The sequence below is a fragment of the Schistosoma haematobium genome, chromosome 3 (assembly GCF_000699445.3).
Source record: "Schistosoma haematobium chromosome 3, whole genome shotgun sequence".
NCBI classification, from domain to species: Eukaryota; Metazoa; Platyhelminthes; class Trematoda; order Strigeidida; family Schistosomatidae; genus Schistosoma; species Schistosoma haematobium.
In genome coordinates, this window is record NC_067198.1 from 46,666,827 (window position 1) to 46,682,962 (window position 16,136).

Below are 16,136 nucleotides of genomic sequence, written 5' to 3' on the forward strand. Positions count from 1 at the left end.
ATAGATTAGATAGAGACGAAGAGAGAATTAGAATAATATCCACAATAAAATTGTTTAGAATTCATATCAACCATTAAGGTCTGTAAATCTTACCGAATAGCTGCTTCGTTCAAGTTTTTCTTCACTTAATTTAGTAATTAGTATATGCATGTTATTGACTAGTGTTACCAAGAGGAATTTCTTTAGATTTTAGCAGTTGGATTTAATCTCTCACTTCCTCTTAATCTTAAGCTAAATCGCATCCCCAACTTCTTTACTCTGATCTCATGTTTTTTTAATATTTATTTTAACGCATAAATATTGGTACAAGAGGGCACCAAATATATATGCGCCACACCATATTTGTGTATGTGTGGGCTGTGATATTGCCCGGGTGTCCAGACCGAAGCAGGTGGTCTTCTTAGGGGGCCACACCCTTGACCTAAAGGTCTGATCCACAAGGCAGTGGAGCATCGTGAGGAGATGCAGTCCCATGGTATCCGGTGACCAACGATTAGTTCATATACCATTTGTTCCCTCAGGATACTGGAGCCCATGTGCACCATTGGTTTGGGATCCGATTAAAGCACCAGACATTCGCTTTTCGTCCTTTCATTTTCGCAAACAACACCCCTGTTACGAGAAGGCATTGAATAGGACTTCCTTGGCAGAGGCTGTATACGCATGGCCGTGTGAGAGCATTTCGTGAGGGAGGGCGGGTCCACCCCACTCTCGGCCATGCCAGGGCATTTGGGGGCTCTGATCTCATGTTTTATTTATATTGTATTTCTGATGAGTAGATTATTATATCAGTTGATATTCGTTTTCTCAGTTTTATCCTTCATCTGTCCCTTCCTGTTATACTTATATGAGGTGTTGTAACTTATGCCGATACACATCCTACGTTCACTATGACTAATGGATTGATTCATTACTTCTTATTTTCCAATGATTCTGTATTTGTGATGCATCTTTTACTTGAACACTTGATACTGTCTGTCTGACCACTTCATAGTCTTAAAAACCTCATACAATTGAAGCCGGAACAGAAGGCAGATAGTGGGGAGTACAGAAATCAAGGATATTGATTGGTTTGTTTTGTAGCGTTGACACTATAGAAGGTTGTGAAAATATACTGGAATTAGTAACGAAATTGTTAATTACCCAATCAGGATATGACACATAATCTATCATTTTCTTAGATCTCTGCAAGGTTTCTATTGGACGCTGATTGAATGAAGTATTTTAAACATTTTCACACCTTCCAAAAACTTTTCCAAAGAATTTCCGAAACTCCTAACAAATTGATTTTATTCTTATTAAAGCTGTTAGTCTCTATCTAGTTCCATTGAATATCTAGGTATATATTAATATTCGTTTTAAAGATAGAATCAATTCTCATCGATTGATTTTATTACTACTTCCTCTACCATCGTCACCGTTTCACATGACTTGTATGATCTTATTTCATGTTTGTTTTTGCTTTGACTAGGTGAAACGTTCATATGCACACATATATATAGACAGATAGATAGATAGAGACACTAGTAGTCGTTATAAATCTGTTTAATTTGATGATAAGCACACTGAAAGAAAATTGATTCTTCTTTGTTCACATTGGTGCATTCAGTTAATACTTTATCATACTATTCATAATGTAATGTGTCATTAATTTCACCTATTGTTGATATCTCTATCGGCATTGTTTTTTTTTTGTTGTTGTTGAAAGTATTGTTTACTTACATGTATGTATGTTTGTTTGTGTGTTTATATTTGTATCAACACAATTACAATAAGGTATTGCGTTCGAGCCTTAGTTTGAAAATCAATACTGAAGTCCAGGTACATCATCTAGCTGCAAGTCCCAAGTTGGACAAAATGTGCATTTCGAATCTCACTGTTAGCTACTATCCAACCTTATTTCTTTAAAAAAAAATTGTGACTAATTGGCAATTCACTTAAGATGCACATATGTCTATAGCGACTGGTTGGTTGCAGTTCGTAACATCAAAAGTGATCAAATTTATATAGTATTATAAATACTTAGAATGGAATTTTATGATATTCTTGATGATGTGTTGATGAATGCAAATGAACTGAAATAAGACTATGTGTATACTGCACATTAGTTTGGTTTGTAATACTTTGTGTTTGCGACCTATAAAGGTAGAAGATATGTAAAGCTTGCAAATGTATGATCACGTATATCTCGAATGCATGTGGTACTGAATACTGTAAGGTTAGACGTCAAGTATCCGGTAGAAATGATAATTTGTTTGTTATGGTCATAAATCTTTATCAGTTTATATGTTTGGGACATCGGTTCCATTACTTGGTTACACGCCGAGTTCCATGACATTTTTTTTATTACAACGAGTGGTTATGGTGTTTTCTCTGAAGAGTTCAATGTAAGAACGAAACAGTCGTTACAATAGTCCTTTAACTGATATCAATGTATTATTGAACCAATGAAACTGTTTATTTTTGGATAGTAATCTCAAATCGGTTATTCAACCTTTTGTAAATTCTCATTTGACACAACACTCGTTTTCTCTGTTATACATCATAATGATGATGATGATGATGATGATGAATCATTCCATCGGTTTTGACCTTTTCTTTTCATTGTTAAACCATCATGTATGATTAGTCTAAGAATTAGTTGTTTATTTACTGTTCGTGCGTATATATAGGCTTGTTTCCTTTTTATTAGTTTGAAAAACAACAAACATTAATCAGTTGTTTGTACTGGTTTTTCGTTTGTCTCTCTCCTTCTTTTTCTTTCCTTTTTTTTCGCAGCTTTTCTTGTATTCATATTAGTATGTACTATGGTTATTAGTGTTTAAATCCCATCCATCTATTTGTCCCTCTCTTTCTCTTTCTCTCTCCCTCCCATTCATCCACTCACTGTGCTTTATTTCATCTTTCAGTTTCGTTCATTGTACGATAAACAGTTCGCATCACTTAAATTGTTTATACACGAATCGGTCATCATCAGCCCGTAACTAATTTACATGGTTGTGTTTATAATATAGTTTGTTTTTACTGTTAATTGTTTTTTTATACAAACAATACAATTATTTCGTACAGAGATAGTGGTTGATCCTTTATTGAATAATGTAGCACATGGTCGTATAAAACCTTTAGGACTAAGCTTTATAGAGTAGTGAGTGGATTGGACCTCATTATATTTCTTGGGCATTTCATGAACTATCAGTGCTGATAACATTTTGTGAAGGATTTGAAGAGCTTGTTCGACTTTCTGTTAATTTGTGTCAGCTGTGTTGTTGTAAATGAGCTATTCATATACTTAACGTGGAGCTAACATATTATACAACAATTCATTCTGTATTACTCTGACTGTGAAAGTGGAGAACATATTTAGTTTGACAGTACTTGGTCATAGATTTCTTCAAAGTATTGCTCATTGATGTTGAAATAACCAAATAAACAATATTGAGGTTAAACTTAAGGGACTATGTAAATATGGCGGATTGGTTTTTGTAGACCGAAATCGCCAAGACCTGTTAGTACATTGTATAGGAACAGACTGGAAAAAGATTACGGTCTGGCTAAGCAAGATGTGTCGTATCACAGCGTCGAGTTATTGACTGTTTGCCTTGACCTTGGCTACAGACGCTGAATGACATTGCTAGAAATTGGTTTCACTAACTCAGGTATATTCATTGCCCATCTGTCTCCAAATCTTGAGTGTTAATATAGTTTCATACATCTTACTCCATTATTATATTACTTTTTTCCAACTGTATTATCGATGTTTAGTATTCTACTGTCGTTGACACTACTATTACTACACTATCTTCGCTAGATATCTTGCTAATTTTGTTTAACTGTTCTTGATATGGTGTTTTAACTTGATTTGATGCACATCTATCTGAAGCACTTTGTTGTTATAATTGGTTGAGTACGGGGTTCTTTAGCTACTTATTTTCAAACCAACTACCATTGTCCTCTGAATATTCAACCTTCATCCAAATGAAACTGCAATTTTGAATTAGGTACGGAAATGGTTTTTTATAAAGTTACACTTAACTTTGCAATTCTGCAGGGTCACATGTTAACTGAGATGGACTAGTGTAGGCGGTTAGTTGTAAATAATGTCACTATAATATTAATGTATACTTTTTTTTGCCATTGTATCGTTATAAATAACCATTAATAATGCTAGGCGGATTGGGTGTTCCTGACAGTTAGTACATGTTACGGGAACCGATGTTCGATGTGGGATTGAAACATGGATCACCCTACTTCACAATCTGAGATGTTATCACTAAGTCATTCAGGCAGCCACAGACCTCTCGCTGAACTGAGATATTTACAAATGATTGACCATTGAGTTGTGACTAACGTCATTTTTCTCTAATTCTCTTGTTGGTCGAATTCTGTTTATTGAGGACTGTAGGTACACACTCCTGGTTAATGTCAAGTAGAACGAAAAATCTGTCGAGGACTTCATGATGGCTACTTCCAACGACCTACTTACTTACTTACGCCTGTTAATCCTAATGGAGCATAGGCCACAAACCAGCAAACTCCAACCCACTCTGTCCTGGGCCTTCTTTTCTAGTTCCATCCAATTCTTGTTCATTTTTCTCATGTCTATTTCCATTTCCCGGCGCAATGTGTTCTTTGGTCTTCCTCTTTTCCTTTAGCCTTCAAGATTCTATGTGAGGGCTTGTCTTGTGACGCAAGTTTGTTGATAGGATTCAATCACCACTGAGGATTAGTAAAAATTTACTCTAGTCACCACTCACCGATCAATCAACTGTTAGGGTTTGAGATTCTTGATGATCTAATATTCTACGATACACTTCGTCACTGACTAATTTTAGATGATAAACCATTAGACACCTGGGATCAATGGGACAGATATCTCTTCTCTACTCTATCGAGGCTCATCAACTGTGCTAACCTACAATTCACCAGAGATTAGATCCACGTTAAATACTAACTAGAAAACCTGAATATTCTGGTTTTAATCTCATCTAAGATCGTTGGTTTACACCGCTGACTAGTCGGAAATAAAAATTGAAATTATGCGGATATGAAAATCATACTCGATGCACATGTAAGTGGCTATATGGACTCAGGAGTGTAGTGGATAATGCATAGTACCTTTGAAGAGAAAGGCATTAAGTTTAAACCCCAATGTAGACATCAACACTGGTATGCAAGTACGTTCAGGTGAAAAGTTTCAAACTGGACAAAATGCTCATTCTGATATCTACCACTAATCACAATCCATCAATTGGCCTGGTGTATTATTTACATGAAATTGATTTTATAATTTACGTTTCTAAATAATGAAGGTTTATTGTTTTGATTTTTGCTCTGTGTTAGACTAATGTAAAAGCATTTCAAAAAGAAACTAAAAACTTTTGTCAATACCTTGAAAAATACGCATCAATTAAATCAAAAGAGTTTACAGAAGATGTAAGTTATTCAATGTTTTATGATGATTAAACAATCTTAATTTTATTATCATGAGGATTTGTGGAGATTGTAGTACTTTAACACTTGAATTTACGAGTCGACCTAAGCTAGATCATCAATGAAAACCTGGAAGCACTGGACCGCCGTTTCGTCCTAGTACGGGACTCAGCAGTGCGCATCCATGATCCCTCATGCAGGCCTCGAGCCTAGGACCTTCGGTTTTGCGCGTGAACGCTTAGCCTCTGGACTACTGAGCCGATATCCAACGGTGTTAATGTCTAACTTCAATCCACCCATGATTTTGTGCAACCCTTCGTACATTGTCTCCGGTGAATAAATGTCTCCACCCGTCATGAGTTTCACATGCGAAATCGAAGGTCCTGGGCTCGAGTTTCTCGTGCGAGATCGTGGATGTGCACTGCTGAGGCGTCTCATACTATGGTGAAACGGGAATCCAGTGCTTTCAGGTTTCAAATTGTGGTTTACCTTAGATTGAATCATTAATTCAACTTTTAAAAACTTAATTTTGTTTTCGTTTATTCAGTTCAGAAGTTATTTCTGTAAATTAAATTACATCATTTAAGTATTACTTCATCACTTATCTAATCATCAAAACTGGCCTATTTATATACGTATTATGATCTACTATTTATGATATATGATGTATTCTTATATTTTACTTTCATAACATTCCATCGATTATAGTTCTAAATTGTACTTGTGATCAACTATTTCACCCTCTGTTGTGATTAGAGATCTCTATGGAACCATTTTAAATTCATTCATTGTAACATTCAAATAAAAACCCTTTGGTTAACAACCCTTCTATTCTTAGTGCCTGGTTGTATATCGAGACCACATAGCTTATTCTAGCTTCTGGACAAACCAGTTTATCCATTCTTCTCAAGCTACAGTTTAACCTTGTTAATTATTCACTTATCAACCTTGACTGTTCTTATATGAGCATATCTGTGTGTACATTTTATCCTACTCATCACATGTCCGTAGGTTATTTTGTGTGACTATAAATATTGATCCCAAACCTCTGCATTACTAGCATAGTGTTGCCACTAGATGTCCGCAATCCTTCGGAGACAACACAGAGTCGTCTAACATCCTCAACTCGAAGAGGCCAGGTTCCACAAGCATAGAGCAAAACTGCTCTCACCGACGCGTTGTAGATCCGACCTTTTACAGCCAGACTGACATCATGAATGTGCCAAAGATGGCCCAGATTGGCATAAGCCGCTCTGGCTTTCACTATACGTGCATTGATCTCATCACTCACAACCCCACCAGCACTTATGCAGCTACCTAGATACATGAACTTCTCAATGGTGACCTAATGGCTACCCCATCTAGTTGTCTGTAGTATTCGTTGTCAAATCTGCCCTCTACTGGCGGACATTTTCCTTGCAAAACTGGAAAGTGGACCACTTAAAAGTACAATTAGCCATTCACCAACTAATCATCGCTATATAGACGATACTTTCATAGTATTAGAAAAAGAACATAATAAGGATAATTTACTTAATATATTTAATAACGTCCAATCATCGATTAATTTTACATCAGAAGAAGAACAGAACAATAGCATATCATTTCTAGATGTCTAACTAACTAGACGAGCAGACGGAACTTTAAAAAAAGGGGGTACACAGAAAGCTTGTAACAGGACAATACACTCATTTCTGTAATGCATTTCCAATCAGTTGCAAAAGGAACTTGATAAAGATGTTGACCCATTGAGCCAGAATGATTTGTTCGGATGACACTACTGGAGAGGAATTAACATTCGTAGCTTACTTAGTAAGAATGGGTACCCTATGAAATTCGTCGACAAACAACTGAAGGAGATGACAATAAGGACAAAGATACCTACCGTCCCTAAGAAAGTATTGTCCATAAAATTACAATTCGTAAATGACACTACTGAAGAAATGTTGACTCAAAGACTAAGAAAAGCGGTACAAAAACACTTAATGCAGCCTGACTAAGTGCTATCTTCTGCAACCACCCTACAATAAGAACTGCCAATAAAGACAGATTGCCTGAATTCGCCAAATCCATGTGTATTAATCGATTCAACTGCTCCTGTACAGCCAGTTATATAGGGCGTACAATTCGGCAAGTTCGTCATCGTATAACAGAGCACCATCAGTCGTGGTTAAGCAAAGGACAGATCATCAAGTTGAACTGAATAAAACTTTTAAGGTTATCTACCATATTACATCAAATTTGCCACATGGTTTATGAGTGAGTCTTTTGCACATTGCTGAAGCCATCGCAATCCATGTTCACAAACCTAACCTTTGCATCCATAAGAAGTTTGTACAACCACTGTCGCTACCTTGGCCATCGGTATAGGGGCGTTTGTAGCAGAACTATTTTCGTACTTTTTCCATTTTTTTTGGATTTCGTATTTTTTTTTATTTTTTTTCTCAACATTTATCTCTTGATTCTTACATAACTACTATTCTACTGACAATTCATTAAAATACTCAGTTCCTTCTATTTTTCATATATTATGCAACGTAGCAACTGTTTGATTTTCGAATAATTAATCTGATTATTATTAATCCTCTTTCTTCCACTTACTGAATAGTAATTTATAATCGATATTTCATTATGTAATTATTGCGTAACGTCTACACTCGATGAGTATTATTCCATTATTGTAAATTGTATGTACAACCATGATGAAAAGCAAATTGATAAGAAATTCCTTCGCTCAATTCATTCCTTCTTTATTTTTGTGTGACTATAAATATTGATTAACGCTTGTTTAAATCGAGTTGAATTACGTGCTTTTTCCGCTGCGCTCCATCTTGTTTTTTCTCTCTTCGCTTCCTTTGCTACATCTCTCTGATTATCTATTCCAATCTGTGATTGTACAAAATATACGTATTCGAAATCCATTCTCGTATTTGATCTATTTTTAATACCGGTATATTCACTTACGAGTATTCCATGTACCTAAATAAATGGTTGCTCTGTTTGTCAGAAGGGGCATCGACCTCGTGACTTCCGAAGAACTGGCAGTAGCCCCCGGAGGGACTCCAACTGTGGGAAAGAACAAACCAGATTCCAGCGGAGGAAGAAGCATTGGAAGTGGATAGGACCCACATTGTGGAAAGCACCCAACTGCGTCACAAGACAATCCCTCACATAGAATCTTGAAGGCTAAAGGAAAAGAGGAAGACCAAAGAACACATTACGCCGAAAAATGGAGAAAGACATGAGAAAAATGAACAAGAATTGGGTAGAATTAGAAAGGAAGGCCCAGGACAGAGTGGGTTGAAGAATGCTGGTCGGCGGCCTATGCTCCATTAGGAGTAACAGGCCTAAGTAAGTAAGTAATATTCACTTACATGGATTAGGTCGATAATAATGTACGACAATAGTCAGGGTGTATATTTCGACTGCAACCAGTCAATAACGATCGTTTATATAATCTACTTGAAGTCAGATCCTGGATCACTAAATATTCTCTTATTTCACTTTTCTGTATTCTTTCTGTCTCTGTTTTTTTTCTGTTTGCCCAAGTTTAACCTTCTTTTTATTTGTTTTATTTTACATTATAGAATGATGCCAAAATGCTTCAAGAGCGTAAAAATTATATTGCCAAAGCATTTGAATACATCAGCAATATAAATGAAGCGCATGAATTGAAAAAGTCCAAATTTGTTCAAACAGTAAATTGTTATTCATTAGTTGCATAACTGTTTTATTATTATTATTATTACACATGTTTAATTATGATAATTAACCATCCGAATTGCACCTATGGTGTTAGCGAACAGTTGTATTCAGTAAAAAGAATTTCATCATTATCAGAATGGGTTTTGTGGAGATTTTTAGAAATTCCACTTGTTGAAATCATGAGTCAATTGAAGCTAGACCACCATGGAAAACCTAAAAGCACTGGACGGCCGTTTCGTCCTAGTATGAGACTCCTCAGCACTGCGCATCTACGATCCCGCTCCACCGCGAGATTCGAACCCAGGACCTATCAGTCTCGCGCAGGCGCTTAATCAACTAGACCACTGAGCTGGTTGGCATCCAACGGTGTTAATGTTTAATTTCAACTAATCCATGGGATCGAGCCACCGTCCATCATTGTCTTCAGTGAGTTCCTATCTCACAACAGACCTGGTTGAACTCCACTGGTAATTTTATCTGTTTAGACGTTCATTTCCGAAGCAGTACAATTAGGTTTATACGAATAAGTCAGTGAGCAAAAGTTCGCCGTCTAAATAAATCATCAATGAAAAAGAACTTATTTTCATAATTAATAAAAGTGAGTATTATACGAGTGAATGAATATATTTAAACCATCATTGGGAATGTACGGAGATGAAATTGGAGAACTACTACAACCACCATCAAGAAGGTACAAGTATTTATAAATCGTTGTCTACGCAAGACACTCAACATCCATTGGCCGGATACCATCAGCAACAGCCTACTGTGAGAGAGAACAAACTAGCTTCCAGTTGAAGAGGAAATTAGAAAAGACAATGGAAATGGATAGGGACATACATTACGGAAATCACCAAACTTGGAATCCTGAAAGGAAAAGGAAATATGGAAGACCAGAGAACACATTAGGTTATGAATTGGAAGCAGATATGAAAAGGATGAATATCAGCTGTGAAAGAGCTGGAAAGGATTGCACAGGATAGGGTTGGATAGAGAGTACTGGTGGGCGGCCTATGATCCTCTACTAGGAGTAACAGGCATAAGTAAGTAGTAAACATCATTGGGAATCTGAAAGCACTGAACAACTACTTCATTCTAGTATGAAACTTTTGAGTAATGCATATTCACTTCTTTGGAACTAAAAATCAGACTCGAATCCTTTATTCTTTGTTTGAAGTTTAGTCGGTCTACCGTCTGTCCCTTCATATTTATGATCAATTTAAAACATAGTTCATTAAATGTTCAATTCAAAGTTAATTTTTTGAATTTGGTAACAGTTTGTTATTGTTATTACTGTAGTCATGTTATCTCATATATCATCTACATTGAACAATTAAATTGAGTATTATTATTATTATCATTAGCTTTATTCAATATTATATTATTGGTACAATATAGAATTCTCAGCGTAAAGTATTTCAACAAGTTTCCGTTTCTTTCTTCTTGGTCGATCCTGACGATAACATATTGAGTGATCGCCAGTTAGATGTTCACAGTTCAGTAAATGAATATCTGAATAATGTACATTCTTTTCGTTGTATATTGCCAGCAACCACATTGTCTCTTATTGAGTTTTTTGTAACTTTGACAACGAAAGGTTGTACACGTTCCAGAAACGCGGCAGAATAGGTTACGCAATTAATAAACATAATGATATATTAAAACAAACAAAAATAGATAACTTGTTGAAATATCTAGATGGCAGGAACAGGTAGCCCATATGCTCAGTTAACCTGCTCATCATGCTTGCCTTTATTAATGTGTAAGTTTTTCAATTACGCCCTTCTAATTGTCAACCTTTTGCTTATAGCCTAATGAACTGATACTATACATATTTATGATCAATAAAAAACAATTCCCATGTTTATGAAAATAATTGACTAGACAGCTTGAATTAAGTATGTATAAGATGAAAGGTTTGTCTGAAAGATATTTTGTGCATCTATCTAGGTTGGATGTTTTTTTTTGATGAAGTTTTGTTCTCTGAGCTGAATGCTTTAGTTGTGGAGCTTTCATCATTCTTCTGAATGACATCATTGATATGATTCAACTAGAACAATCTACAATAAATGAAAAATCACAATAATTAGGTCTTCTATTGTGCAATATTTAATGAATTGATGACATTTAGATTTTTGTTTTGATGTATATATATTTTTCAATTTCTTGTCAAATATTCCTCGAAATTTAAGTTGAGATCAATTTTAAACTGATTGGTTACTGAATAGTAACCATTTATATTGACTGAACTCTATCGATTCAGTTCCAGTGTGGTCAGTAACTTAAGTCTGATTAGACATTGAGCATACTTTATGTGAATGTTAGTTATTGGACCAAATATACATAAAATACCAAATCTAGGTCATGTGGCAATTGGCATTCATCAACAAGCCTTACCTGAAATCTTAAAGATGCTGATACTTCCTTAAAGTTTCCAAGCCAGTTCACTCAGTTTTAATTTTTGAAACTTTACTGTTTAGCATTTCACTCAGCGACTGTTCTCACATAACACTGAGGTACTTACATTGGTTTATCAATGAGCATTAACTTATATCAAATTTGTCTTGATCGTTGTGTTCATAGGAATATGCATATTAATAGTTTATATTATAAACTCTTCATGATTACAAATCTTAGATTGTTTCTTTCATTTACGTAAATCTATGCAATAAAACCTTTTTATCTACAACTTATCATATTAGTATTCAAATAAGTATACAGTTTATTAAATCTTCTGCTAATTCGAAGTTAATCAACATCAAAGACCGTTAGATTCTTGAAGTATTAGTGTAGTGAACGAAGACTTGGTGGATAAAGTCAATTTATTGGTTTATGCAAAATTACACAATGCCTTTGTAATAAACTATGAAAATCAGATAGTAAATACATCATTTATACATCTTCCTAGAGTTGTCTGTTATGTACTTCACTATTCTTCTAATCCTGTTGTTATTTCAACTGCCTTTATGTTTTCCTTCTTGTTCTCTTCATTCCAACCTCCTGGTGGTAAGCATTCCATTCCTGCTACATACTACTTATGTCTGTCTACATATGTAGTGCCCATCACAATAGTATTCGTAGTAGCAACAGTACTATTAGAAAAGTATTAAAGACTTGATAAAGTAAACAAATCCTTTCAACCTTTGAATTAGGTCAAATTTTGGGTGAGAAGAATACATTAAAAACGAATCAATGAAGGTAATTTCATAAAAAAGGGCGGTAGGTGTGTACATGTTTGCGAATAATTCAAGTTTACTTATCCTAAGGTTTGCAAAATTGATGAAATATATGAAGATTGATAAACATGTTAAGTCTTTGTTGATCAATTCGAGGATGAAGTTAATATCAAATTATGGTTGTTCGTTTAAATCTCCTCATAATCCTAACTCTGTTTCTGAACTACAAAAGGATGTTCAATTACCTATCTTACCATAACAAATGCGTTTGTAAACCTCTATTGAACCAATAGAACTAAATAATTTATAACCAGAGAGGGGTTTTGTAGGTATTATAGTCACTTAATAATTGAATTCATAAGTCATTTGAAGCTAGACCACCGTGGAAAACCTGGAAGCACACGATCTCACCTCACGGGATTCGAACCCAGAACCTATCGGTCTAGCATGCGAACGCTTAACCTCTAAACTACTGAGCCGTCGTTCAACAGTGTTAATGTCTATCTTCGAATCTCATGACGCGGGGTCGTGGATGCTCACGGCTAAGGAGTCGCATACTAGAAAGAAACGGCTGTCCACTGCTTCCAGGTTTTCACTTTATACATTAATCCATTATCCACTCAATTTTGCACATAGAATAACAACGTCGAACAGAAATTTAGTCGTAACTTCTTATGCATTCGTTACTATACTACTCTATATATCTAATTCTTGTAAAAGAACATCTACTCCAATTACTTTATATCGATTAACATTTTGTAAATCTTAAACACATACAATAACCCATTCATCTTCATTACTACATTCACTCTCTTTATTGCTATTAATCTCCAATTGATGTTTTTGTTTTCTGTGTAATGTGATTGTCAAGTTCATTGCTTACATCTTTTATGTTTCTTTCTAATTATTTGAAATATACAATAGTTGTTTGTTTTAATTCAATTGTCAATATTGAGTAATTTACATTCATCATCATTCTTATCATTATCATCATTGTTAGGTTTACCACTGACATTGATTACATTATAGCTATTATAATTAGTTTCTATTATGTGTACAGGTTTTTAATCATTAAAGATTGAATGAATTGAAATATACTTTAATTAATTTGTAAGACTACTCTGTATGCTCTGTGTATTTATGCTCTTCATATATTTTATATGGTATATGATATAGCTGTTTGTTGTATATATGCATTATTAAGACCTATAAGCAAAGATGGATAGTGACTAGCAGTGGAATCTAGGACGCGCGTTTCGTTGTATTTAAGACTTGTCAGCTGGATATACTTGCATTTTAGAGTTGATATTCACTTCGGGTCTTGAACCCAGTACTGTTTTTTTCAAATGCCATCACGTTGTTCACTTAGCTACTGAGTCCTGAGTGTACATCAATTTTCAGATGTATGTACATCCAGGTGACGAATTCCAGATAGGACGAAATTCACGTCCTGGATTACACTGCCAGATATTATCCATCTTCGCTTAGAATGCTTGTGAATTAAGGTTATATCGAAGCAATCCGCACAGTATGCACATATGCCAATAAGAGACTGATGAATCGCAGTCCTAAACAACAATGAGAAGATTCAAGTAAACAATACCAAGTGAATTTCATTATTAAAACCATTTATTGGATGATGAGTAAATAGTGTTATATAATTGAAAGAGCTCTAACAGTCAAGCTTTACTTACCTGACTTTTACGAACTTTTTTTTTAGAAATTTCCAAGTCGTTCATAAAATCTTATAATGATTCATTTTTTTCCGTTTGAAGTTTGAATTCATATAATTTAATGCCATGGAACAAAAAGATTATAACTGATTTGACATGATTTTCACTGACTTTTAACATAGAAACGAAAGATTTCACATTGGAGACTGGATGTTTATTACTGTGAAGCGACTAATGTCTTGGTACGACCAATAATGGGGGAGTCATCTTTCCATCTCGAAATGCTCTCACATGACCACGCGTATACAGCCACTAACAGGGAAGTCCTACTCACTGCTTTCTCATTGCGGCACTGTTCTTTACAAAATTGAGAGGACGAAAAGCGAATGTCCAGCGATTTAACCGGGTTAGTGGGCACAGACAGTTCACTTAGGGGAGTTGGAAAGCCCTGATCCCAAACCAATGGTGCACATGGGCTCCAGGATCCTGAGAGAACAAAAGGCATATGAACCTATTGTTGGTCACCGGCTACCATGGGACTGCATCTTCTTACGTTGCTCCACTGCCTTGTCGATCAGACCTTTAAGTTAAAGGCTCGGGGTGTAGGGTCCCCTAAGAAAACCACCTGCTTCGGTCTGGGCACCCAAACAGTATCCCAGACCACAAACAAATCAACTGACTTGTATGGCGCATATGTATTTGTTGTCCCTCTGTACCAATATTTATGTGTTCAAATAAATAAATAATATAAATTTATGCTGAACATTCATTATGATAGGAGGGAAACCTCTTTAGTGTTCGTTTTGACATCTTTTGAGGTTTAACTGTCGTTAAAATAACGTATATGTCATTTAATAAGTAAATGTTTATACAATTAACTTATAGATTGCTTGTGTGAAATCCACTGGTTTTATTCAGCTAGGTAAATAGGTGTAAACTGAGTATGAGTTCGAACTTGTTAACTTTTGGTTATATGACTACTGCCATCATACCACTGCTACACAAGTTGTAAGCCTCTAATACTGAATTTTGTTTTTAGACAAATCTCCCATCCTGTAGTTTTTGTACAACTGATAAGTTTGTAATACACGATTTTATGTTAGTTAGAATAGTTGACCTGTGATTTGCCAGTTAAGTGTACCTTCATCTGAATGTTAGTTTTAACATTCGGATCGGAATCAAGTACCTTCCACTTCAACATAAAAGCTTTATCTACTTAGCTATTAATACCAGATAGGTTATTGTAGGAAATCATTAGAATGCTTTGTACTCAATTTTCGTTTTAGCTGACATTTTTCAGTAAGCCTTTGGGACGTTTAAAAAAATCATTGCTCTCTATATCATCCGTACAGTGTAAAATACAATTATAATTCACGTGATTTTATGCTACTGAAACTGGTTGCCTACACGACTACCTGATGGGTACCATTCGATCGAAGCTTACAAGTCGGCAGTTCATTATTCAGCAAGTCAATCATTCAAAGTGATTTCGAGTGTTGTTAGAGTTGTTTATGTCACTTCCTGGTTGACGATATCATAGAAAGATTATTGGTCTTGAGCGACCTTCTTATGAGTAGTTCTTGACGTGTACTTATAAGGCATTAGCAACGGCGACGGGAAGCTTTAGGGCAAGGTGTGGTGTGATTTTTAAAACTGACCTTTTCTAAGGCCTTCCGTTTCAATAAGACAGGATCACAACGGATACTAGTTATCTAAGGGAAATACCTAACAGTCGGTCGTACGGCTTCGTCCTTCTACTGCGAGTTTGTCGCCTTTAATATCATCACTTTCCAACCAACTTGTTTGGCATGATAGAATTTAAAGTATCAGGTTTTTCAGTTAATACACTTCGATTAGGTAATCACGTTAGGTAAGGCTGATCGTCACATCATGGTTACAGCCACAATCGAGACAGTTTATTGGTGTTTACGTATGATGTTGTTGAACGTCTATATGTACATGTATTTGTATCTTTGAAACAAAAAAGAAGTAAGGTTTATTATTTGTATTGTGTTCTATTTAACTGTGTATTTTGTCATGTTTTCATCTGTAGAGAATAACCGATTTTAATCTAATGTACCATTATAGGACAGTCAAGTTAATCAGATGTGAAATAAATTGAATGGTGGTATTGAAAACAGTCCAGTTTCTT

General features: G+C 35.3%; 1 protein-coding gene across 1 annotated transcript in view; it reads left to right on the forward strand.

The window, feature by feature from the left end:
• The window catches only part of ARHGAP26_1 (Rho GTPase-activating protein 26), an 83,136-nt gene that overhangs the window by 14,967 nt on the left and 52,033 nt on the right, over positions 1 to 16,136 (forward strand). The window contains exons 5-6 of the mRNA XM_051214007.1: positions 5,341 to 5,433; positions 9,018 to 9,128. Coding sequence (XP_051070031.1) covers positions 5,341 to 5,433; positions 9,018 to 9,128 — 204 coding nt within the window. The remainder of the gene's footprint in view (positions 1 to 5,340; positions 5,434 to 9,017; positions 9,129 to 16,136) is intronic.